Here is a 25,402-nt window from a genome sequence, read left to right as displayed (position 1 = left end):
TTTATTGTGGTAAAATACACAAAACATAAGATTTACCATGAGTGTCATTGAGTGCATTCACAGCATTATGCAACCATCACCACTATTTAGTTCCAGAACTTATTCATCACCTAAAACAGAATCTCTGTACCCATTAAGCTGTCCCCTGTACCCACCAGCCCCAGGCAGCCAGTAATCTGCTTTCTGTCTCTATGGATTTGCCTATTCTGGACTTTTCATATAAATGGAATCATGCGATAATATTATGGCTCTTTTGTCTGTTGGCTTTCACTCAGCATAATGTTTCTAAGGTTCATCCCTGCTGCAGCACGTATCAGTACTTTATGCCTTTAATGGCTAAGTCCGTTCATCAGTTGATGGATATTTGGGTTGTTTCCACTTTTTTGGCTATTACGAATAATACTATTATGAATATTTGTGTACTTTTTTTTTCAACAGCTGCTTTCCATTCTTTGGGGTATATATCCGGGAGTGGAACTGCTGGGTCATATGTTAGGGTTCTCTAGAGAAACAGAACCAGTAGGATGTGCATAGAGATTTATTTTAAGGAATCGGCTTATGGGATTGTGGAGACTTAGCCATCCGAAGTCTGATGGGGAAGGCTGACAGGAGAGGCTTTGCTCTCTCAAGGCCCTCAGCCGAGCTGATGAGGCCTGCCCACATAGAGGAGAGCACTCTGCGCTACTGATTTAATTTATTTTTTAGCCTTTTGATTTTTGATTACTCAAAAAAACTTCGTTTTTTTTTTTTTTTTTTTTTTTTCCTGTTTCTGTGCTTGTGCCTTCAACACTTTCACCACGATTTTCTGCTCCTTAATAAGGAAAGCGCGCTTGATCCTGTCACGGACACATTTAGCACACATGGAGCTACCACAGGCCCTGCTGACACGTTTTTCATTTTAGACAACTTCCTAAGAACTTTAGGACATTCCACACTTTACCTTTGTTCCTGTTCTTGATTTTGCTTTCTTTCATCCACTTTCTCCTGAATCCTTTTTTTCCTAAAAGTCTGGGAACATCCCCATGAGCCATTTATTCTTTCAATATATATAAACTGATTACCCATTTCAAGCAGAAAACTATGCTGGGCACAGTTGGGGAGGGGGGAGCCCAAGAAGTATGCCACCAAGATGCTACCGCCAAGAAACGAGAAGTGAGGGTTCCACAGAAAGAGTTAGAGAACAAACAGTGTGGCATCAGCGGATGGGCCATGCAGGCGAGGCCCAGTGAATAAGAGAAAAATATTTCTATGGGTTGAAAGGTGCAAGAGAGGCTGCGGGGGGTATTGAGAAGGGGACTTAAAGTATGCATAGGGGGGCCGGCCCATGGCTCACTCGGGAGAGTGTGGTGCTGATAACACCAAGGCCACGGGTTCAGATCCTATATAGGGATGGCCAGTTCACTCACTGGCTGAGCGTGGTGCTGACACCACCAAGTCAAGGGTTAAGATCCCCTTACCAGTCATCTTTTGAAAAAAAAAAAAAAAAAGTATGCATAGGAATTTGATATATAGAGACTGGATTCAAAAGATTCCACTAGTCACAAAAGACCGTATATTATACGATCCTATTCAGGTCATATGTCCAAAAGAGGCAAATCTATTAAAAACCATTGAAAAAAAAAAGGTTCTGTAAAAAAAAAAAAGAAACTTTAGGTCTCACAGCACGAACCCCCTCAAAGTCTGCCTGGACTCACGCCACATGCAGGGATTTGGTGCTTTCCCAACCTTCTTGACATAAAGGTAAACAATTCGATTACCAGAGGTTCGGGACAGTCTAGTTTTGTTAGAGGCTGTGTTGTAGGAAAGCTTACGACGGTCTGTCAGTCACTGCACCATTCTGAGTGCCTCTAAATGCTGTCCCCCAATTTTAATGTGAATCTTGGGATGGCCAGATAGCTCACTTGGTTAGAGCGTGGTGCTGATAACATCAAGGTAAGGTGTTCAGATCCCTGTTCCCGCTAGCAAACGAAAAACAAATAAATAAATGTAGATCTTATCCAGAAACATCTAGAATAATGTTTGACCAAATATCTGAGCACTGTGGTCCAGCCAAACTGACACATAAAACTAGCCACTGCATATGGTAAATCTATGTTTTTTTTTTCTTTTTTTTTTTATTATGTTCTATTTAGTGAGGAACTTTTGTGGTGGTTTTTTTTTTGGTTATCCAGTAGAGTGATCTGAACCCTTGACCTTGCTGTTAACACCATGCTCTAACTAACTGAGCTAACTGGCCAGCCCATTTTGTTCATTTTTGTTACTCTCCCTGCGCCCCACTAGAATGGGCGCTGAGACCCACCTTAAGGGGCCACCTGTAATGGTGTGAAAGGATCTCGCTTTTGTGTCCCATGAATCCTATGGTAGCATCCTTAACTCTTCCCTAAAATGCCTGGAGAACCTGCCATGACTTTAGCTGTCCCCTCTGTTTCCTTGTGATTCTGATGTAATGTCTCTGAGACACTATCCAACAACCTCTGGGGTCCCACTTTAAACTGCCTCCAAGACTCTACTGTAATGTTCCTTGGACCCGGATCAATGTCCCATTACAGCGCCCTCAAGACCTTGCTATACTTTTCCTTGAAGCTCAAATACCATCCCCGTGGGGTCCTGCTATAGAAACCTGCCTTAGCTCTAGTGTCCCTAGGGCCCTGCTATAACATTGCCAGGACTCCTGTAGCATTCCTTGGACCCTCCTATGATACGCAAATGGCCTTGCTTTAATATCCCAGTTGCCCTGTTTACATATTCTGAGGTCCTCCTAAAATGTCCCCAAACCTCTGGTATGGCAGATAACTTATGTCTCACTTTCAGTCACCCCAGAATTCATCTAAATGCTCTCTTGAGCCTTAATATGATGTCCCTATAGGCTATGACACCTCTTGGCCGGTTAGCATGGTCTCAGATCCCACAGCCACGCCCAGCACCCTGCTTCACTCACTGCCCCTGGGGCCCCATTGCACACTCACAGCTCTGTTGTAATATCCAGCTTTACTGCCGGTGACCCTGGAGTCCTGCAGGACCATTGCCAGAGGTTCCTACCATGCCCCTGGGTCTCTAATAATCTAAGGCCCTGTATTAATCCATTTTTGTTGCTTATAACAAAATAGTTGAATCTGGGTGATTTATAAAGAAAATGAAATTATTCCTTACAGTTTCTGAGGCCGGGAAGTCCAAAGTCCATCTGGTGGTGGCGACAGTGACCCCAGGGTCTCACATTGCAAGGTGGTGGAAGCAGAGAGAGCAGAGAGATCATGAGAGCAACCTCATTCACTCTCTTTTTAAAGCCCAAAGAACCACTCCCCTGACCACCATTATTAATCCATTCACTGCTGCATGGTCCTGTAATCCAATCACCTCTTCAAGGCTCCACCTTTCAATTACCATAATAGGATTTTCCACCCTCTTAACAGTCACAGTGGGGGCTAAGTTCCAACACATAAAACTTGCGGGACACAATTTATGCTTCAGTGAGTTTTGGGGGGACGTAACTCAGTCCACTACAGGCTCCGACCCCTATACTCCCTGGGTCCCCTGATGGTATCCTGAGACCCAGGAGTCACAGCCTTAGGAGTCTACACTAATGTTCATTAAGTCCGCCACCCCATCCCCAGGATCTTGCTAAATGAGTCCTTAACCCTAACAGAATCATCGCTGTGACTGGCTCCAGGATTGCCACAAAGTGCCCCCAGCCCCAGGCCTCCCTCCCTGCTAAGGAGCATCTGCCCTACCCAGAACCTCCCCAGGAAACACAGATAGACAGACAGAGAGACGGGCAGGTGAGTAAGTAGATGAGAGAGAGAGAGACTGACTGGCCAGTTAGCTCAGTTGGTTAGAATGTGATGCTGATAACACCAAGGTCTAGGGTTTAATCCCTGCACTGGCCAATGGCCGCCACCGCACCTCACCCCCTAAAAAAAATAAAAAAGAGAAAGAAAAAACACCCCTAGGAGAATTCTCTATGGCCCATGACCCTAAATATGCTAACCAACCCTGGGATCCTGCCACATGCTCCCAGGACTCTAGTGCCCTGCCAGCCACCCCCGGATCATCTTACTGACCATCCTTGAGGTCCTGGCTGACCCATCTCTACATATCTCCTGTAGGTGTCTCCAGTCCTGATATAATGTTCCATCAACTTCAACCTCTCAGGACCCTCTAATACCCATTGGGTCCTGCCAAAAAGTCCTTTGGTTCCTGATAAAATGTCCTGGTACCCTGCAATATTCTGCCCTTGAGAGCTCAGGTCTCCTGGATCCTGCTAAAATGGGTTCAGTCTAGGCCGGCCCGTGGCTCACTCGGTAGAGTGCGGTGCTGATAACACCAAGGCCACGGGTTCGGATCCTATATAGGGATGGCCGGTTTGCTCACTGGCTGAGCGTGGTGCTGACAACACCAAGCCAAGGGTTGAGATCCCCTTACTGGTCATCTTTAAAAAAAATAAATAAATAAAATAAAATAAAATAAAATGGGTTCAGTCTTTCCTCACGTGGCATTGAGGGTTGCTATGATAGTGTAAGCAAAGCCTTTGGACCCTTGACCCTACCCTGAAGGCTTTAGGGTCCTGCTAAAAAATACTAAGGGTCTGCTATACTGTGTCCCCTAGAACCATCAAAATGTTCTACAGGGCTCTGTGAAAATACCCCTGGGCTTTTACTCACAGGTGTTGGGATCCCACAAGGGCCCTGAAGCATTGTATTAACTTCCTATTGCTGCTGTAACCAATTACCACAAACTTTGTGACTTAAAATAACGCAAATTTTATTCGCCTACAGTTCTGGAAGTCAGTAGTTTAAAGCTGTCCACCAGGCTGTGTTCTTTCTGGACTCTAGGGGAGAATCTGTTTCCCCGCCTTTTCCAGCTTCTAGAGGCCACCTGCATTCCTCAGCTTGTGGCCCCTTCCTCCATCTTCAAAGCCAGTGTGTGGCATCTTCTCTCCTCTCTGACCTCTGCATCTGTCCTTACATCTTCTCTTTCTGACTCTGACCTTCCTGCCTCCCTCTTATAAGGACCCATGTGATTATATTTAGTGCCCACCTGGATAATCCAAGATTATTATTATTATTATTATTATTATTTTATTTATTTTTTTTTTTGTCGTTTTTTCATGACCGGCACTCAGCCAGTGAGTGCACTGGTCATTCCTATATAGGATCCGAACCCGCGGCGGGAGCGTCGCCGCGCTCCCAGCGCAGCACTCTACCGAGTGCACCACGGGCTCGGCCCCCAAGATTATTTTTGTCTCGAGATCCTTAACTTAATCATATCTGCAAAGTCCCTTTTATCCTGTGAGGTAAGGAATTCACAGGTTTTGGGAAATTCGTGTGTGGATGTCTTTGGGGGCCATTATTCTGCTCACCACGGTCATCCAGGATGCCTCCCCCTGCACCTGCGGTAATGTCCTCATTTTGATCTCCTGTCCTTCCTGTTATAATGGCCTCAGGGTTTAGCCATGAGATCTCTTGGGGTCTGCCCTAACATTGCCTATAATGTCCCTCCTCCCTTCTATAAAAGAAAAATGTCCCAAGCCCCCTTAATGCCCACTGGGAATCTCTTCTAGATGACCTGGGGTCCTGTGATGTCTCCAGGGACCATTTATAGAATCCCCCGGCTGGCTCCCATCATATTCTCAGGGTCCTGCTCTAATGATCCCTGACTATACCCTCTAGATCCCCTGGGGTCCTGCTATCATGTCCCCAGGGCTCTATTACAACACCCTTAGACTTTCACTCGGTGGGACTACCCCGTGGCTCACTCGGGTGAGTGCGGTGCTGGGAGCACAGCGGCGCTGGGTGCGTCGCGGCCGCGGGTTCGGATCCTATATAAGGATGGACGGTGCGCTCACTGCCGGACGCCACCAAGCCAAGGGTTGCGATCCCCTTACCGGCAACAACAAAAAAAAAAAAAAAAAAAAAAAAAAAGACTTTCACTTGGGCTCTTCAGGATCCTGCTATAATGTCCTTGGAGACCCACTATAATGTAGTATAAAGCCTGAGGCAAGACCAGCCACTCAATCTTCCCGGCCCAGTGCAAAATGAATACATGGAGCCCCTTGTTCCAAGTTCAAGATGGTTCAAGCAGAGTATTACACCAGGTGCATGTTTCTTCTGATCCACTCCACTGACTGCACAGGAGCTGGCCCTTGAGGCCGGCCCTGGCCCTTGGCGTCTGTTATAAATGGCCCCAGGCAGCTCTGAGTTGTGCTACCTGAACCCTCTGAACATCCGCCCTCCCCTCTGCACCTGCACAGCAGTGCCCCCTACTGACCCCAGAAGGCAATCACACTTGAGTTCAAAACCAAATCCTCACACTTCCAGATCCACCTCTCCAAATCCTCGGTTGCTTTGTGCCTCTCTCCTTAGACCAGCTTCAGTGAGTCAAAGGCTCTCCACAGGGCACACAGTAGGGCATCAGTAGTAGCACCTGTTCCCCCTAATGCCTCCCTCCACCTCCAGGCTGCTGTTAAGGTCCTCAGGGGTCCCACTAGACCCTAGACTCAGAATCCAGGCCCTGGATTCATTTTGCTTACTCTTGCCCCCTTCCCCAGGGGCCGGCACAATAAATATTTGTAGAACGAATGAAAGCAACAGTAAGTGACTCTGGGCTGGTTTGATATGCCCCTAAAATTCCTCTAGAATGTTCCTGGTGTCCTGCTAGAATGTTCTAGCAGAATCTATACCCAATCCCGAAACAATTCATAGGTGTCTATCATAATGTGTAATAGAGCCAGTTCCTACTACAATATAAGACCCCCAGGGCTTTCCCAGGCTGGACTTGGGGCAATGATAAGACATGGCAGGGGGACACACTAAAAACCAATGCTGGGCTGGCTGGTTAGCTCAGTTGGGTAGAGTGCAGTGTTTTAACAACAAGGTCAAGGGTTTAGATCCCTGCACTGGACAGCTGCCAAAAAAAGTTTAAAAAAAAACAAAACCGACCCCGATTTGATTTCCCTGGACTCCTCACAAACATCAGGACCAGTTAAATGAACTCAGGTGCCTGCTACTCAAACAATATAATATTTTATATTATATAAATATATATACAGATGCTCCTTGACTTACAATGGGGTTACGTCCTGATATCTAATACCTTGATAAACCCATTGTAAAGTTGAAAACTCCTAAGTCGAACCATCATAAGTCCAGATGCTCCTCAACTTATGATGGGGTTATGTCCTTATAAACCCATTGTAAGGTTGAAAAATCCTAAGTCAGGGGCTGTCTGTGTAGCCATGGGCTGGCTGTAATATAACCTGGGCATTGCAACCATATCATATCGATGGGGCCTGTTACAAGCCTGCGAGATCTTGCTATAATCCATCATTACTGGGTCCTGTAATAATAATAGCCCTCAGGGGGCTGCCACAATGACTACCAACCTGGCTATATCACACTCCTGTGGCTTGTTATGATAGGCACAGGGCATGATACAGTACGATACAACTAAGACCTGCTCTGTTTGGGCCGAGCCCGTGGCGCACTTGGGAGAGTGCGGCGCTGGGAGCGCGGCCACGCTCCCGCCGCGGGTTTGGATCCTATATAGGAATGGCCGGTGCACTCACTGGCTGAGTGCCGGTCACGAAAAAGACAAAAAAAAAAAAAAAAAAGACCTGCTCTGTTTTCATGTAGTAAGCATGCCTGCTATCACTATAAACTCAGAAACCTGGGTTTATGAAACTGTGCCCGGAGCTAATTTCTCTGCAAAATGGCAATGCCACTGGGACTTCCTATAATAGGCATGCAACAGAACATTCCAGAAACATATTAAAATAGACTCAGCATCCCATGACAAACTACCAGGGCTTGCTATAATAGGCCCAGGATTTCACAACCATATGATAGCTCTGGGGCTACCTGCCAAAGACCCTTGTCCTCAGGCCTGCCCAAAAGGACCCAGGGCCTGCTATAACATGATACCATTGAGCCTTTCTCTAACACTAGTCTCAGGGTCCCAGCATAATTTCTTTCCTAAGAAGTATCACTTATCAGAACTGGTTCTACCCCATTACCACATAAGAACATATTGCATCCTTCCAGTAGGGTAAAGAGGCAAGAACCCATTTCACAGATTAGGAAACTGAGGCTCTGTGGTTTGGGGGCGGGTCATTTATTCAAGGTCACACAGCTAGAGAGCCACAGGGCCAGAATTTGGAACAGAGCCTGAAGTCTTTTTTTTTTCTTTCTTTAAAAAATTTTAATTTTTTAAATTTATTTTATTTTATTTTATTTTTTTAAGGATGACTGGCAAGGGGATCTTAACCCTTGACTTGGTGTTGTCAGCACCACACTCGGCCAGTGAGTGAACCGGCCATCCGTATATGGGATCCGAACCCGAGGCCTTGGTGTTATCAGCACCGCACTGTCCCGAGTGAGCCACGGGCCGGCCCAAAAATTTTTATTTGTTTAGTTTCTTTTTTCCTTCTCTTTATTTTTTAGAGACTGCAGACTTAATGCTTACATTTGGGGGTTCCTGCTCGTGATTACTGCTTCTGATTATTCAGCACCTGAAGCCGAGGGGCAAGTCCACCCAAGGAGAACCTGGGAATTTAGCGTTAAATGAATTCATTCATTCAACAAAACATGTGGAGTGTCTCTCTACAACTTGTTTCAGGCTCTGGGGATGCAGAGATCCACGCCCTCTTGGAGCTCACATTCCAGTGGCGGAGACAAGATAATCAATGTGTAAACAAGTAAATATGTAATGTCACACAATATTTGTACGATAAATAGACAAGAAGTAGGTTTTGCCTGTCTACCTAGGTCAAAAAGCAGGGAAGCGTGATCTGGAGGGTTGGAGGTTTTGTCTAGTGGAAATAGGTTGGCACAGATTTAAGATGAAGATAAAAAACAAAAAAAGACAGACAGTGAGGGAGAGAGCCTGCTGAAAACCTGGGGTTAGAGTGTCGCAGGGTGAGGGAACGGCCAGTGCAGCGGCTCAGAGGAGACAGCGGGTCTGGTGGGCACTAGGGGCACGGGACTTAAGTGGGGGAGAGCAGGGCAGAGGGGAAATGCTAAAGCTGTGACTTGGAGCTAGGCATTGAATTTCTTTGTCATGCAACTCTAAGAAGGGCCAATGGTCAATGGTTGTTATCCCCACTCTTCAGGTGAAAGAACTGTCCTGGGGTCCTGGGGGGTCTTTCTCCCTGGTCTTTTCAGCCCACCAGGCGCAGCAGACGTCCCTCCCCAACACACGCCAGGCACACAGACTAGGTAGCCTGATGTGATGGGGTGCCAAGGAGACGCCCCAACGACCGCTGGGGAGGAAACAGGGTGGTTGTTGTTGTAAACACAGTGGCCCCACCCCGAACGGAAACACCTGCGGCCTGAGGGGGGCCGCCATCTCTGGGAGGCCTCAGATCTCTCTGTGTGTCCCCTCCTCCTCTCTCTGGGTCACTATGCCCCTCTCTGTCCCTCTGACTGGGCCTCTATCCCCCCCAGCACAGGGTGGGACAGGCGTGCAGGCTCTGAAACCTGGGGCGGTGGCCCCTTCTGACCTGTCCCTGCCCCTTCCTGCTCTCTTTGATGCGGCCCCACTTCCTCTGGCAGGAACCCCCGCCCTGGCTGGGCCTGGGTAAAAGGCAGAAGCTGGGCGCACTGGGACGCGGCATCCCTGGAAGCAGCAGCAGCAGCAGCAGCTCCTCTCCTCAGGGCCCTGTCTCCCAACCCTTGTACCAGTGCTGTGCCTCAGACCCTGGTACAGGCATGGGGGGCAGGGACCTGGGGACGCCAGCAGCGGCAGGTCCTGAGGGTGAGGGTGGCGGGGCGACCCCAGCATCTCCCTCCTATCTCCATGCTTCCGTTTCTGCCCAGCTGTGGCTTGGATGCAGGTCTTTCCCCTTCGGGTCCCACAAGTCCTTACCTCCCTCTCCCTGTCCTTTCTCTTCCTAAATTTTTCTGAGTCTGCACCTGTTGCTCTCCTGCTCGCTGACCCCCCCACCTGTCATCTCCAACTCAAGGTCCACCTCTCTCGGTCTCTCCCCATGGTCTGTCATTCTTCAGTATCCAGCTGAGCCCTCTGTGCTGAGACTCTCCCTATCTCTGCAGTTGACACTTGAGGGTCCCCTCTTCTTTCTATGTATAACAGGCCTCCCTTCTGACACCGACTGGGGAACCTGTCCCCACCTCCCACAGTCCACCCACCACCTCAACTCAGGATTGCTATGTCTGGCCCAGCCAGAAGTTTCTTTTCGGACATTTGCCTGACCCCCAATATGGTCCTGACCCTGCCCCCATTCCTCTCCCACTCAAGGCCCCCCACCTCTCTGGCCTCTGTGGATCTGTCTCACCTCCAGGAGCTTGTACCCATTTTCTGAGAAGCCTGAGCCCCAGTGCCGCAGAGCTGGGTTCCAGGCTGGCTCCAGCCTAGCCTCACTGGACCACCTGCCCTAAAGATCAGTTTCTTTTTTTTTTTGATCTTGAGGCAGCTGGTACAAAGAAAGTTTCCGGAATCTGAGGCCTAGAACTCAGCTATTCACTGGGACCCCAGGTGGAGGACTTGCCCTCTCCCAGGTGTTTCCTCACCTGCAAATGGGCAAGGTGCCCACCTAGGAGCAGGGTGGTAGGGATCACAGGGACCCTGCTTCTCTTCCTGGCTTCACTCCTTAGCTGTCAGGGTGGATAAGGCCCAGATTGAAGTCAAGCCCCCACAGTTCAGAGCCAGACCAGAGAATGCTTCAAGCCCACCCAACCCTCCAGCTAAGGCCCACAAACCGGGTGCCTGCTTCCTCCTCACCTACCAAGGCAAGGAGGCCTGAAAGGGCCTAGACCAGAGCCTAGAGGACCCAAGAGCCTCCGCCCTCACTCATTTCCTCCCCAGAGATTTGGGAGGGTGCGGGGAGAGAGGCAGTGTAGTGCCAGGTAATTGGCCTTACTTATTCAGACATCGAGAGGTGACAAAGACTAAAAAAGGAGACCCACAGAGACAGGCAGCACCTTAATAATTCAGGTTGCACTGTCCTCACCCTGAGATGAGAGGGCAGGAGGCAGGAATGGGGCCCCATTCCCATCCTTCCTCCCCCAAAGGGAGAAAAAGAACCTCATCTTCCATGTCAATCCTGCTCAATTCCCAGGGACAATCCCTCCCTCTGGTAAGGCTGATAAAATCCCAATTCTGGCCTATGAGTGGGAAAATAACTTTTATTTCATTTTGGGGAGTGGGCAGGTGTCTAGTCTCAGAACTTCTGGAATTGCTTCTTGGTGCCTGCTGCCTTGGTGACCTTGAGCACGTTGAAGCGAACCGTCTTGCTCAGAGGCCGGCATTCACCCACTGTGACAATGTCGCCGATCTGGACGTCCCTGTGGAGGTAGGGGGGGCTGTGTTCTCAAGAGAGGCTAGGCTGCCCCAGCAGATGCCCAGGGAACCCTCCTATCCCCAATGCCAGGTTGAAGGCTCTCTGCTTTAGCTCTAAACCCCAACCAAGCTCCAGTTGTTAATTTAACCTGCCTCTAGTTGTTATTTATTGAGCACAAACTATGGGCAAAGTCTGAGTTCAATGCTATACACACAGAGCATGCTCCAACCCTTTCAGGGACCTCTGGGGCAAACATTCTGCATTTTACAAAGAACTGGAGGCTCCCAAAGATGGTTAACAGTAGGGAGGGGATCCTGTTAACATCCATGCCAGATGCCATATCACTCAGAATCGGTGCAGACCACCCCTCCTCTCTGCCCACACAGCTTGACTCCCCACCTTGTTTCCAAGTCCCCACCTCCATGAGGCCCTCCCTTATCTATCTGCTGCTGCCCCACCTACTCATCTTTCCATTTGTCTACTGTCCAACTGTCTGGTGCTGTCACTGATAGTAGGTGCACTCTGTGGGAGCAGGACATTGCCCCTTGCTCACCCCCGAACTCTCAGTGTCTAACACGAAGCCTGGCACATGATAAGCTCAACACGGAATGTTTTCAACAAACAAGCACTTAATTCCAATGTTTCTAAGGTTTCCATCTGGTATAATATTCTAACCTTGGGTCCCAACACTTCTGCCTATTAGAACATCTTTCTTTTTTTTTTAAGGCTGACTAGTGCTGGGATCAATATTGGAATGTTTTGATGTAATTCACCAGGGTCAGGGTATTGGGGGAAAAACAAAAAAACACAAACCCTGAGATTCTGGAGCTTGTTAGAAATGCCACCCCAGGGCCAGCCCTGTCTCACTTGGGAGAGCGTGGTGCTGACAACGCCAAGTCACCAAGTCAAGGGTTAAGATCCCCTTACCGATAATCCTTTTTTTCTTAAAAAAAAAAAAAAAGAAAAAGAAAAAGAAACAGCACCCCAGCCAGCTGTTCCCTAAGATGCCTTCAACTTGGCCCAAGCCTAGAAAGTGAAATCTGGGAGGGTGACCCAGGCTACCTGAGGGACCACTGTGCTCACCTGAAGCAGGGGGATAAGTGCACGGACATGTTCTTGTGGCGCTTCTCAAAGCGATTGTACTTGCGGATGTAGTGGAGATAGTCCCGGCGGATGACAATGGTCCTCTGCATCTTCATCTTTGTCACCACGCCTTGGGAGAGGGGAGAGATCATGGGTCAGGCCCCATGGGAAAGGGAGCCTAAGGTTACCCAGGGCATGCTGGGAACCAGAAACTGCCAAATGGGGACCCCAAGAAGCCCTGCTTCCAGCATCAGCTTTGCCAAACAGCTTTCTCAGCAGTGCCCGTAGCAGGCATCTGAAGACCATCGTGAAAACAGACATCATGTGCCAGTGTCCCCTGGACCCAGAATTTGTGCTCCCAACCTCCTCCCTCATCCAGAACACAGAAATCTGTGCTTCAGCTCCCAGAATTCCTCACTCACCAGACAGGATCCGTCCTCTAATAGAGACATTACCAGTGAAGGGGCATTTCTTATCAATGTAGGTGCCCTCGATAGCCTAAAGGAGTAAAGAAGAGAAAGGAGCCTTGGGATAAAAGAACAGACGCGCGGCCTGAGAGAAAGAAACTGCAATTCCCAGCAGCCCCGGGGCAGTCACTGAGATGTGGGCAGAACGATTCCGCTTTGGCACATGCCTAGGGACACAGGAGTCCCACTCTTTCTTCTGAGGGTCCCCGCACCTCTTTGGGAGTCTTGAAGCCCAGGCCGATGTTCTTGTAGTATCGTGGGAGTTTCTCCTTGCCAGTTTCTCCCAGCAGGACCCTCTTCTTGTTTTGAAAGATAGTTGGCTGCTTTTGGTAAGCTCGCTCAGTCTACAGGGATGAAGAGGAAGCTGGTGAGTTGGTAAACTTGGAGCAGGCAACGACCTGGCCTGGGGACCTTCCCAGACCCCCCAGATACCATGCTCTAGAGAATTTATTCCCAAAACTCCGGCTTCCAAGGCCCAGCGCCCCAGAACTACCCTCAAGGACAACCACCCCAAATTTACCTATTATTGAAAAACTCATCTCTAAACTTGTGGTTATTTCAGTTTGAATGCTCTAGAACACCTCCCACTCCCTGCAGAATTCATCCCTTAAACCACAGTCACCATCCCTCCAACACCCTGTACACCTTTCAGCAAGAATTATTCCCCAAGACACAAGGTCACTCCTAATCTAATACACGAGGCTCAAAATTAAACACCAAAATGATGGGCTCCATGGATTTGCCCTTAAGAATCAGTTCCCACAGGATTAACCTTTAAGGCCTGAGGAACGACATAAAAAAATCACTTTTTTTCTTGACGGCTGACCGGTATGGGGGCGAAAAAAAAAATCACCACGGGTTTTAAGAGGATAACTTCTAACACGCTTGAGTCTTCATTAACGTGCAGAGCCCAAGGAATAGGAAGAGCTAATCTAGATTAACGCATGAGCCCTTCGCCCCAATTAATCCCTAAGAAAACAAGGATAATCGGAACTAACCCCTAGACTGGGGCGCAGGGTCCTGCCCTCCCCGAAGCCCGGGACGGACCCCACGGCCTCGGCGCCAGCCCCGAGACCATACCTGAATGTCCGCCATCTTTCCCACTGCCTGGAAAAAAAAGAAAGCGGAAGTGGCGTTCGAGTTTCCTTATCGACTGAGCAAGGGCTAGAGAGGAAGTGGCGTAAGGGGGCGGCTAGCACGGCATTTGGCGGTGCTCTGACGTAAGCTGATTGACGGGAGGCTCTAACCAATCTCGCGACTCAGAGGCTGCATCTACGCGACTATGATGGTGAAGGACTGAGAAGCGGGAGGAGGTGGCCACTGTCTCGCAGGGTCATCGTCACGCCGGGCGAGCCTTTTCAAGCTGGGAAGGCGGGGCCCGCCTTGATATCTTCTGTGTTATCGCGAGATTCGTGGGGAAGCCGACATGTTTCTGCGGGGCGTAGGTTCACGTGGGTTTTGCGACCGCGTGGAAGTGTTCGTGCCGGCTTCAAAGCGGATGAGGCGGCGGCCATATTTTTGTGGTGCGGCCGTCCCAGACGGTCCTAGGAGCATTTGCAGCGGCGGCGCCATATTTGTAAAGGTTGGGTGCTTTCCACGAGCTTTCAGAAGTCTAATGGAAGTTACTCTCCTCTTATGGCTCTTTTCGTCCTGCGACGGTAATTTAGTGAAAAAAAAAGCCATTTTGCTGTTTTTCTATGACAGCGCTGTGTAATAGAACTTTCCGTGATGATGGAAATGTTCTATATCTGTGCTGGCCAACGTTAGCCACTGGAACTTGAAATGTGACTTTTGTGACTGAAGACCTGAATTTTTAACTTTACTTAATTTTATTAGATTTAGGGACTGGCCGGTTTGCTCATTTGGTTAGAGCGCGGAGTTTTAACGCCAAGGTCAAGGGTTCGGATCTCCATACCGGCCAGCCGCCAAAACAAAAAGCAAACAAAAATTTTTTATTAAATTTAAATAGCCACATGTTGCTAATGTCTACTGTTTTGAACTGTGCATGTCTATTTTTTTTTTTTTTTTTTTTTTTAAAGATGACCGATAAGGGGATCTTAACCCTTGACTTGGTGTTGCCAGCACCACGCTCAGCCAGTGAGCGAACCGGCCATCCCTGTATAGGGATCGAACCCGTGGCCTTGGTGTTATCAGCACCGCACGCTCCCAACTGTGTATGTCTATAACTGAATGATAACTTATTATTTTATAAGTTCTTAAAAGACTCTTATGAAGTGATTGCCATGTGTGAAGCATTGTGCTAACACCCTCAGCATGGTTCTGTTATTCCCGTATTATAGATGGAGCCGCTGAGCTGCTCCAGGTTTCGCAGAAAGTGACAGAGGTGGGATTTTAACGTGGGCAGTCACGCTCCAGCACCCTTTTTTTTTTCCCCTGTGGCGGCTGGCCGGTACAGGAATCCGAACCCGTAACTTGGTTTTATAAGGCTCCATTCTAACCAGCTGAGTTAACCGGCCTGGTTCTAGCAACCTCGTTGTTGTTGTTGTCTTTTTGTTTCCCAGCAATCTTAATCACCTACCTAAAAAGAAAGAACCCTCAGGGCTGGCAGGTTAGCTCAGTTGGTTAGAGTGTGGCCTTATAACGAGGGTTCGGATCCCCATACCAACCAGCCCCCCCCCAAAAAAAGAACCTCATGTTCACCTCACAATTGATAGGCACTTACTCTGTACCCTGGCCCTATATGCCGGGTAGCGGTGGCAATTACCTGGTGTCTCAAGCCAACACTGACAGTCCCCCTAATTGCACTGGACTTTGTTGCAAGATTTCAGACTCCAGACCCTAGTATATATAGGTGTCTTCTGCCTCTTCTCTTAGCTAAGTCTTGGCCTAATTTATTTGAATGTTTCCTTGTTTGGTGTCAGTAAACAAGGTGTCGCTCCTCTCTAGAAACCCAGGTAGGAGTTACTATTCTTATCCCATTTTACAGAAAAGGAGGAGGAGGCTGAGGCTCAGAGAGGATGGGTTACCTCCCAAGGTCACACAGTTTGCCAGAGGCAGTTAGTAAATAAACTCAGGAGGGTTTGAGACCTAAGCTGTTCCTCTCACCTAAATACTAAATCCCAGGGCAAGTGGGGAAGGTGTCAGAAGCCCAGAAATACTCAGGTTGCAAACTTAAAAACTAAAATAAAACTAAAGCCCCAAAAGCCCCCCCCCCCGCCATTTAGCTGAGTCTTCACATTTGCCAGAGACCTCCAATTAATTAATTCATTACTTTTCAATTTTATTTTGTGGCTGGCTGGTACAGGGACTGATAGACCTCCAATTTAGGCTTTGATTAGTATGTCCAAATTAGGTATTCAAACAGAAAGATGCACTAAGTTGATAATCATCATAGACAAGATTTAAACTTGTATTTTATTCTGGTCCAAGCTGCTCGTGAATTAGATATTTGAAAATAAATCCTTTTACATTATTTTGTGTTTGTGTGAGTGTGTTAAAAACAATTTCTTTTAAAAAGAAAAGTTAACTTCAATGTAAATATTTATATTTATTTTTATTTTTTATTCAATGTAAATATTTTAAATATACCTCCTAGGAAGTCCAAAAATAGACCCAACTCTATCTGAGAGTTTAACATATGATAAAAAAGGGCCGGCCTGTGGCTCACTTGGGAGAGCATGGTGCTGACAGCACCAAGTCAAGGATTGAGATCCCCTTACCGGTCATCTTTAAAAAAATAAAAACAAAAATAACATATGATAAAAGATGCAATTAAAATCTGTAGAGAATATAGGCCGGCCCGTGGCTCACTCGGGAGAGTGTGGTGCTGATAACACCAAGGCCACGGGTTCGGATCCTGTATAGGGATGGCTGGTTTGCTCACTGGCTGAGCGTGGTGCTGACAACACCAAGCCAAGGGTTGAGATCCCCTTACCGGTCATCTTTAAAAAAAAAAAAAAAAAAAAATTCTGTAGAGAATATATAATTGCATTTTTTAAATTGGGGGATGTGGGTGGTAGGGATAAAAACCATAGAAGTACCAGAAGAAACACGAGCAGTTTTTTTTGTTTGTCTTTTTACTTCTGAGACTAGTGGCTAGTAAAGATTTTATTAAAGCATTACATTTAGAATATAAAGTTGGGGAGTGGGGAGGGGAAAAAAAGAATATAAAGTCTGTATTCCTACAAACCTCTACATTGTTGTTTCTCAGTCTGCAGTGAAGAATCAATCAGGTTTTTAAATTTGCAGTTTGTCATGGACCAATATTTTAGTAACATATGGTAATAATGAACTAGTAGAAAAATTAAATTGTAAAAAATCACAAGGCCCAGCTTCTTATTTTTTAAATTCAGCTTACATAGTATTAACTTGTCCTGTGGTTTTCGAAGTTTGTAAATGCTCACTCTCCTGTACTTATCCTGTAGCATATGGGCATTGCCAGACATACCACATTTATTATTTTTAAAAAATTTATTAGTATTATTATATTTTTACATTCTAAGATGGTGTTGCAGAGCATTTGGGGGGAGAAGGGGCAAGGGGAAGGGGGGAGGAGAGAGGGTAGGAGGAAGGCCTTGGTTGAAACCTGCAGCACCCCCCTCATTCTGGCAGGGGAGACCAGGGGGGCTCCGGCAACAGCTTGGTGGTGGTTGCTGGGCTGGCTGTGGAGGTCAGGGCTGTGTGCCTAAGGCCCTCGACCCCCACTGCCCTGGCTTGGGAGTCCAGAGCACTTCCGGTGGCCCAGACCACAGTTAAATACTCAGCTTCCTATGATTGGACTCTTGTCTGTCTTTAGCCCTCCTCTTAACCCCCTTGAGACCTTTCAACTCACACTGTTCTCTCTGCATTGAATGCTTTGAACCGATGCTTTCTCAGGTCTCAAATGTGATCTGGCTTCAGTGGAACCTCCCCCAGCCCGCATCTTGTTTGTTTGTTTTTTGGTTTTTATTGGTTGGCCAGTATGGAGATCTGAACCCTTGACCTTGGTGTTATCAGCAGCATGCTCTCCCAAGTGAGTTAATCAGCCAGTGAGCCCCCATACTGGGGACCCTCTATCACCAAGTGTCAGGTTTCCTTCCTAGCCCTTCTAACAGGCTGGACTTATTTCGCTCATGCATTCTTGTTTACTATTTATTTCTCTCCCCCAGTAGAATGTAAACCCCATGAGGTCAGGGATTTTTGTCTGGGCTTCTGGGATCTGTCACATAGTAGGTGCTCAGTTCATTCTTGAGTAACTGATTGGTAATGAATGGAGAAGAATTAGAAATACTGAAATGTCTACCTATAGGCAAATGGGTAAATCATGGCATAGCTTAATACTGGACTACTCTCAGGTGCTTAATAAATGAGGTAGGTTAACAGATCCTGAAATGAAAAGATCACCAGCAGATCGCCAGCCATATTTTTTCATTTTAAAATTTGTAATTGAAGAAAAAAGCAAAAAAACACCCTCCCCCACCCCCGAACTGGAGGGGGCTGCCTGTTAGCGCAGTTAGTGAGAGCATGATGTTATAACACCAAGGTCAAGGTTTCAGATCCCCATACTGGCCATCCACCAGGAGAAAAATAAAACAAAATAAAACCTGTAATTATTTCTGAGTGGATATTTCATAAACATGGTACAAAATTCAAAGGGTAAAGAAAGTAAATGGGGAAGGAAAGAATTTCTGTTCTACTTTTCTTCCTCAGACTCCCAGTTTCATTATCAGAAGCAACTGCTGTTATAGGGTTTCTGGGGGGGCAGTTGAGCGGTATGGGGATCTGAATGCATGTATTGAAATGATGCACTGTACACCACAAAGATGTACAAGTAAATGTTAAAATTTGTAAAAAATGGGGCCAGTTTGCATTGTTTGTTCGAGTGTGGTGTTGTAATACCAAGGTCAAGGGTTTGAATCGCCCTACCAAAAGAAATAAAGCTTTTTTTAAAAAGCTTATTATATAATTGTGGACTATTGCTTTTTAGGTATTATAGACTGCTTTTTCTTATAACATAGCCATTAGTTCCATGTAGTTATTTAAGTTAAATTACATTTAAAATTCAGTTGCTCAGTCACTCTATTCATATTTCAAGTGCTCATTAGCCACATGTGGCTAGTGGCTTGTGTATCAGACAGTGGGGAAATATTAGAATATTTTTATCAACACAGAAAGTTCTATTGGACCGTGCTATAATAGAGAAAATTGTGTGTGGAGGGGTGTCAAGTCTTAGTGTTCTTTTAATAGCTTCAGAAATGTAAATGCTACAAACTTAACAGAAAAATCATTTGAAAGTTTAATGATTTAAATTGCTTTTACGCTTATTAGCTTTGTGACTTTTGAGTGATTTATTTTAATTGCAGTTGTTTCTTTCAGTCCCCCTAGGAGTAACGTTAAGGGACAAGGAAGGGCTTCAGAAACTTCGAACGTCTTCCCTTCAGTGACCCTGCAGAAGCTTTATAATTTATTATTTGAAGGAAAAACCAACTTCTGGAGTTTGTTAATGAACTTGGGAAAGATTTAACTGAATAAAAGCAACAAGAAAAACAAGACCCACAGTTCTATCTATAATGTGTGCTAAACCATGCACAAAAATTACTCAGAAAAAAGCCTGGAAGGAAATGCATGACACTGCCCAGGTTATTGGCCTGGCCAGGCGGTAGGATTTCCTCTGTGGCTCTCTGGTTTTTAAAATGCTCAATTTTTTTTGTGGCTGGCCGGTTCAGGGGTCCAACCCTTGACCTTGGTGTTACCAGTACCATGCTCTGCCAAGTGAGCATAATGCTCCAACTATATATTTTTTTTTTTTTAATAAAAAAAAGCTCAATATTTTGCAAATTGCTCAGGGCAGTTTGTCTGATTTTGATGATAAGGGAAAAGCAAAGAAATACTGCTTTACCAAAAAAAAAAAAAAAAAAAAAAAAAAAATATATATATATATATATATATATTGCTTCACTCCAGTGGAGTAGATGTTTGTCTGTAGCTTTTTAATGTTTTTCACAACAGTCAGAAAAATACATTCTACCTGTGACTGAACACCTCTTTCTCTTTTTTTTCTATCTCTGCCTTTCTCTGGCTTGCTTTTAACTCTTTCCTTGCTGCAGCACACTGATTTTTTTTTTATTTCTATTGTTTCATTTATTTTAATGCTAGTTACAACCCACTACATTGCTGTTTTTGACCTGTAGTGTGAAAAGCTTTGTGTCCAATAATAAACTTCAGCAAACTTGTAATAGCTATTACCACCTGAGGGAATATTTTCCTTCCTCTGCCAAATTTCAGAGGCATATTTAGCAGCACATCAGGACAAAAATGCAGTAGCTAATAGATCCAAAGAGAAGCTCACCCTCCTCAGTGAGCACCGAAAACAAGACCCTCTTTTGTGCCTTTCCCATGAGCATGATCTCCAAGGTCACTGCAGCCCTTGGGGTGGAGCTGAGGTGGGAAAGACACACCTACGTGCTGTCGGAGGGAACTAACCAGGCACTTTTGGTGTGGGCAGTTGGGTAAGCTGGAACTGGAACTTTGAAAACGTTCCTGCCCTTGGCCCAGCAGTTCCAATTCCCCATGTTTGTCCTAGGGAACAGTTTGGGGACACCCGGAGACTGCATTTGCATTCTCTAACAATGGTGAGTCTCTTCACGTGCCTATTGGCCATTCGTACATATTCTGTGGTGAAATATTCAGTCAATTTTTACTCGGGTTGTCTTCTTGTTAGTAAGAGTTCTTTGTACCAGGAAGCAAGTCCTTCAAAAAAGAGATATGACCTGTAAATATCTTCTCCCAGTGGCTTGTCTTTTCGTTAATGGTATCTTTTTAAGTGGAAAGTTTTAATGCTCTAAGTTTTTGGTCATTTCTGGAGGCAGCTACCCTCATGGCTCCAGAAGGGGTACCACCCATTAGTTGAGTGATTCTCAGGGAAAACTGAAGCACTATGAAGGTATCAAGGACTTTTCTGGGCATGAGTACTAGGTCTGACACCTATCACATGGCCGACCCCCATAAACCTCACGGTAAATGGGGACAGGGCCCACCCAGGCAGGCTCTGACCCCTGCCTGTGAAGAGATTGATAACCACTCAATTCTCATTTACTCCCTTTCAAGGATACACACTGGGAGATCTAATTTATTATTTTAGTCTATAAATAAGGCATATCTTTAGCATCCCCCTTACTACTCTAGTGCCTGATTACCACTTGCAAAATATCTAGTCAAGTTTCTTTACACAAAGCAGACTCCCTGGACTGGAATGGCCAAGATGTGAGGCAGTGGGGGATTGGCTAAAAACTTGTGGCAATTCCATACTTTGCAGCTGAATTAGAATGAGACAGCTTTGTAACGGAACCAACCACAAGGTACTGCAGGCTACAACTACTTTTTAAGAAAAAGAAATTACATAGGAACATCTCTGGTAAGTAAATGACCTCTATAAAGGTTAATTCTTCCATAAAGAGCAGATTATAACATTTATTTGTTTGAGACTTTAAGCACAGCCAGTTTTATGCCTCTTCAAGCCCCTTTTGCCAAGGACCTATCTTCCCTGGGCCTGCCTCCACAGCAGACACATACTGCAAAGACGCCAGATTTCTTTAAAAATAATTTATTTTGATCACAAAATACAGGGAAGGAGAAAGTGCAATGCCTGTAACCCCTTGGCTGCACATCTTCCCAGTCTGTGCAAGTATAAATAAATACCCTTTGTACAACACCAGGTTCACACCATCCCCACAAGGCTTTTCTCGCATTCTAACAGCTGCAGAGTATAGTATTTAACCATGTGGAAGTTTAAACAAATGTCTCATCTACCACGTAGAGCTCTTCTCCAATTAAGTGTTCCAGCTCACTTCTGTAAATACTGAAACTGAACTTACGCAAAGGACTTCTTAAACAGGAGCAGTGCCTAAAGCCCGTTCTTTGTCCCTAGCTCCCTAAGTCCCATGCTGCCTGTGGCACCTGGACAGCTGCCCCTGGGTCCCCCACATCCCAGGGAGGCGATGGAGGAAGGGTAGGCCAGGCCAAGTATGAGGAATAAACAGTCTTTATTGGGCTCACACGAGGAGTCCGTGGGTCTTGAGGACCTCTGTGTATTTGTCAATTTTCTTCTCCACGTTCTTTTCGGCCTGTTTCCGTAGCCTCTGTGGGGACAGGACAGATGGTGGCTAGTGGCTGCTGCCTGGAACCGCCCTCATGCCATGGACCCCACCCCACCCTAGGCTGGGTCTTAGGCAGACTTGTCAGAGCCTTCTCGGGGCAAGACATCACCTACCAGGCCCACCCAGGAGGATAGTACCCACTCAGTGCCAGCCCCTGCCCTCACCATGAGCTGTTTTTTTTTTCGGTAATGGATCTTGGCCTTTTCTTTCCTCTTCTCCTCCAGGGTAGCTGTCACTGCTTGGTACTTCCAGCCAACCTCATGAGCCAGGCGTCCCAGGTAGGCAAACTGGGAGGGAATGAGGTTATAGGGATACGTAAGCCCCCTACCGCCAGAAGTCTGGACCAGGGCCAGGGTGGCCACAGGGAGAGTGAGGAGTGGTTGACAGCTGTCCCAGAGGATCCTGGGAACTTTCTCTCAAGCCCAAGTTAGAAAAGGACACACCCATCCCATGTGGAGGTTTTCCCCTCCTCCTCCTGGCATCAGCTGAGCCATTGGCATTATCGGCACTGCCCACAGTGGCATCCGCAGACCATCGTGAGAAAAAGACATCATCTGCCATTTCTGGGGACCTCAGGTTCACCCAATAGGTCTGAAAACCCCAAATTGGACCACTTAGTTGGAACTTACCTTTCTCGTAGGCTTCAGCCGCACAACCTTGAGGGCAGCAGGAACCACCATTCGCTTTTTCTGTTAGAGAAGGAGAGGGGCTTAGAGACCTGGAGTGAAGGATACACAGGACAGGGAAGGAGGCTGGCTGGGGTAGGCGTCTCAGCCAGTGTTTTTTTCATGAAGATCAAACAATGTAGGTAATTGCTGAACATCACGGACGCTGAGCACATGGATGCTGCAATGGGGGGCGCTTGGTACTGCAGCTCACCTTGTCATAGGGTGGTGGGATCCCATCAAACACCTTGAGGCGGTCCAAGGCAGCCTGGCCTCGCTTTGTCTTGTGGGGCAGCATGCCTGTGGGCAGAGGGAGCCAGGCCTGCTCAGTGGGGCTCATGAGGATGCCCATCCTCTCCCCTCATCGAGCAGGCAGATGGGTGGCCTCAGATGGTAGTGCATGTAGAGTCATCTCATTGTAGGGAAACTCGAACACTAGTGGGAGAAATCCTCATCACTGGCCGCCCACCCAGCACCTCTTTCAGCCCTCAGGGCCAGCTCACCTCGCACGGTCCGCCAAAAGATGCGGCTGGGGGCCCGGAAGTGGTAGGGGCCACGGGATGGGTTGGTGTTCATCCGCTTGCGGAGAAAGGCCAGGTACTTTACTGGAGAGGGGACAGCATGTGAGGCCTGCTTGGTCTGTCAGACCTACCAGTCTCCAGCCTAACCCTAAACACCTTCCGCACAAAAACCCAAGCTTCCAAGAACCTGTTCAGGAGCTCAACCTAGTACCTCCTACCAATGCTGGAACTGCTTTCAGAACCCACAAGCCTCAGCACCTCACAGGAAGACTCTCTCCAGCCCTCCTCCCAGGCCCCAACTTACACTTGTTTCTGTAGAAATTGCCCGAAATGTTGATGCCCTCACAGCGCACAACCACCACCTTCCGGCCTGCAGGGAAAGCAAGGCATTAGAAGAGGGAAAGGGTTAGGAAGGGCAGGCAGTGCCACTTGAGGGTCTACCTCTCTCTGACACAATCCACCTGTCCAGTCACTGAACAGAGGAAAGGGCCCCTCCCCTCCCCCCGCGTGCAACTGACCACAGTGCACAAGAGCCACTTACTCCAAGTCAAAGCAGTAATTGACAAAGCTGGATTCATGCTTAAATTAACAGCTAGGCTGACAGAAAGTCAATTCTCAACCAGGAGCCTCCAAGCCTGGGTGAGGGGGTGGCTAGTAGGTCTCAGAGCGGTGCATGGGTTGATCTCATGGTCAAGAAACTCAAACGAAAGATGGTGATTGTTGCTCATCACTGACCTCCAGCTGCAGCTAACGACAGGGGAACCTTGGGCAGGAAGACTTACCCAGCAGTACCTGCTTGGCCACAATGGCGGCCAGGCGGCCAAGGAGATGGCCTCGGCCATCGAGTACCAGGACCTGTGCAAGACAAGGGGAGATATTCAGAGGCACTGCCTGCCTTTCTGTGACTCTCCCCACAAGCAACCATTACTTCTTCTGTTCCACCTTACTTCCAGAGTTGCCTCCAGCTATCAGACCTGTGAACTATGCCCCCAAAGCCCACTGTACAGATGAGAAAACTTAATGCCAGGGCCAGCCCGTGGCTCACTTGGGAGAGTGTGGTGCTGATAACACCAAGGCCACGGTTTGGATCCCTAAATAGGGATGGCTGGTTAGCTCACTTGAGAGAGTCTGGTGCTGACAACTCTCAGAGAAAGAAAACTTTTTTCTTTTTTGAAAGATGACCGGTAAGCGGATCTTAACCCTTGACTTGGTGTTGTCAGCACCACGCATCCCTAAGTAAACTGCTCAAGCGCTGATCCTCAGCTGCCTCATCACAAGTGTTAAGTCCTCATTATTATAATGTAATGAATTGTATAATGGTGAACTCTAATACTTGCCTAGGTCTGTCTGGCTCCGAACTTGGTTTTTCTCCCCTCAATCACAGACCTAGCAGACTTGAACAAGGAAACCCTTTCCAGAGGCATCCAATCCTCTATATAAGGAAAGGTACACTACGAACTAGGGAACTGGAGCTAAGTTTCTGCTGTGTTCCCCGAAGGCCTCCAGGTGTTTACAAGGGCAAAGGATATCCTATACCTGTGGAACAATTTTCCACAGCCTTATGCTTCTAGCAGAGACACGCTTTCAAGGCATCCACCAACCCCAAAAGCAAGGGAAAAAGAGCAATTTACTCTTGAATGCCCCGTAAGCAAACACTCTCAGCCCACTGCAGAAAGGGATTTCGTATTAAAATGCCCGGAGCTGTAGGGAACTAGCACTCCCACGTGAAACTGAAGGAGCCGCGCCTTAGGCAAAATGAAAATAACTTCCATTTTGCCCAATCCTCAGTTTCTCACTGCCCCAAAGCCGTCCAGCCCGAATCCCGCGTGTCCCCCATCGCGGCGGACACACAAGAGTCCAATTTGGCCAAGACCTGACCCCAGAGCCCTCATCCACCACCCGAAATCAAGGTAAGCGGGGTCTTGTAAAATGCCTCTTCCTGTGCTGGAAGCTCCCGCCATCACCTCTAGCCCCGAGAAGGAATACGTGCCGCATTTTAGCCTTCCCTAGGCCTAAAGTCAGCCCCCATTTCTCCTACGCCCACGTTAGATTCCCCTTACCCCAGGAGATTTCCATTTTGCTCAACTATCAATCTTAAGTTTCACAACAGACGTAGGGCAGGATAGAGGGGTCAACCCCATTTTAGCCTGGATCCCACCCGGCCACGCGCTGCCCCGGCCCGCGCGGAGCCCGCACCTGCCCCTCCGCCATCTTCGGCAGCCGTCTGGGAAAGAAGGAAGGGTAGGCACAGGGTTTCTTATTCCTTGAAAGAGGGGTGGAG

General features: G+C 47.4%; 2 protein-coding genes, 1 long non-coding RNA gene, 5 other non-coding genes and 1 pseudogene across 8 annotated transcripts; 1 reads left to right on the top strand and 8 right to left on the bottom strand.

Annotated features, from left to right (window-relative positions):
• Positions 1-724: 724 nt before the first annotated feature.
• Positions 725-1,872, bottom strand: LOC134371821 (large ribosomal subunit protein eL34-like; annotated as a pseudogene).
• Positions 1,873-11,115: 9,243 nt separating this feature from the next.
• Positions 11,116-14,025, bottom strand: RPS11 (ribosomal protein S11). The gene is made up of 5 exons (XM_063090690.1): positions 13,921-14,025; positions 13,053-13,184; positions 12,796-12,871; positions 12,374-12,503; positions 11,116-11,294 (listed from the first exon to the last, which is right to left on the bottom strand). Exons 1-5 carry the CDS (start codon positions 13,933-13,935, stop codon positions 11,171-11,173), a joined length of 477 nt encoding a protein of 158 aa, XP_062946760.1. The 5' UTR covers positions 13,936-14,025; the 3' UTR covers positions 11,116-11,170.
• LOC134374398 (small nucleolar RNA SNORD35) lies at positions 12,615-12,702 on the bottom strand. Its single transcript, XR_010023247.1, has one exon. It is a non-coding gene; the product is annotated as a small nucleolar RNA SNORD35 (small nucleolar RNA).
• Positions 14,026-14,105: 80 nt separating the features above from the next.
• LOC134373169 (uncharacterized) lies at positions 14,106-19,617 on the top strand. The gene is made up of 2 exons (XR_010022948.1): positions 14,106-14,498; positions 19,156-19,617. It is a non-coding gene; the product is annotated as an uncharacterized LOC134373169 (long non-coding RNA).
• Positions 19,618-21,804: 2,187 nt separating this feature from the next.
• Positions 21,805-25,402, bottom strand: RPL13A (ribosomal protein L13a). The gene is made up of 8 exons (XM_063088399.1): positions 25,318-25,402; positions 23,904-23,976; positions 23,426-23,491; positions 23,104-23,205; positions 22,815-22,900; positions 22,565-22,624; positions 22,100-22,222; positions 21,805-21,917 (listed from the first exon to the last, which is right to left on the bottom strand). Exons 1-8 carry the CDS (start codon positions 25,330-25,332, stop codon positions 21,831-21,833), a joined length of 612 nt encoding a protein of 203 aa, XP_062944469.1. The 5' UTR covers positions 25,333-25,402; the 3' UTR covers positions 21,805-21,830.
• On the bottom strand, positions 22,408-22,494 carry LOC134374397 (small nucleolar RNA SNORD35). Its single transcript, XR_010023246.1, has one exon. It is a non-coding gene; the product is annotated as a small nucleolar RNA SNORD35 (small nucleolar RNA).
• LOC134374353 (small nucleolar RNA SNORD34) lies at positions 22,699-22,768 on the bottom strand. Its single transcript, XR_010023211.1, has one exon. It is a non-coding gene; the product is annotated as a small nucleolar RNA SNORD34 (small nucleolar RNA).
• On the bottom strand, positions 22,981-23,065 carry LOC134374348 (small nucleolar RNA Z195/SNORD33/SNORD32 family). Its single transcript, XR_010023206.1, has one exon. It is a non-coding gene; the product is annotated as a small nucleolar RNA Z195/SNORD33/SNORD32 family (small nucleolar RNA).
• LOC134374349 (small nucleolar RNA Z195/SNORD33/SNORD32 family) lies at positions 23,777-23,859 on the bottom strand. Its single transcript, XR_010023207.1, has one exon. It is a non-coding gene; the product is annotated as a small nucleolar RNA Z195/SNORD33/SNORD32 family (small nucleolar RNA).

The sequence above is a fragment of the Cynocephalus volans genome, chromosome 3 (genome assembly GCF_027409185.1).
Source record: "Cynocephalus volans isolate mCynVol1 chromosome 3, mCynVol1.pri, whole genome shotgun sequence".
Classification (NCBI taxonomy): Eukaryota; Metazoa; Chordata; class Mammalia; order Dermoptera; family Cynocephalidae; genus Cynocephalus; species Cynocephalus volans.
This window is presented reverse-complemented; position numbering and strand designations above follow the sequence as displayed.

Coding starts and splice junctions, on each gene's coding strand:
- RPL13A (XM_063088399.1), bottom strand. Junction 23,492..23,903: donor GGCCAAGCAGGTACTGCTGG/GTAAGTCTTCCT, acceptor CTTTCCCTGCAG/GCCGGAAGGTGGTGGTTGTG. Junction 22,223..22,564: donor GGCTGAAGCCTACGAGAAAG/GTAAGTTCCAAC, acceptor ATTCCCTCCCAG/TTTGCCTACCTGGGACGCCT.
- RPS11 (XM_063090690.1), bottom strand. Junction 12,872..13,052: donor GCTTCAAGACTCCCAAAGAG/GTGCGGGGACCC, acceptor TTACTCCTTTAG/GCTATCGAGGGCACCTACAT. Junction 12,504..12,795: donor TAGAGGACGGATCCTGTCTG/GTGAGTGAGGAA, acceptor CCCTCTCCCAAG/GCGTGGTGACAAAGATGAAG.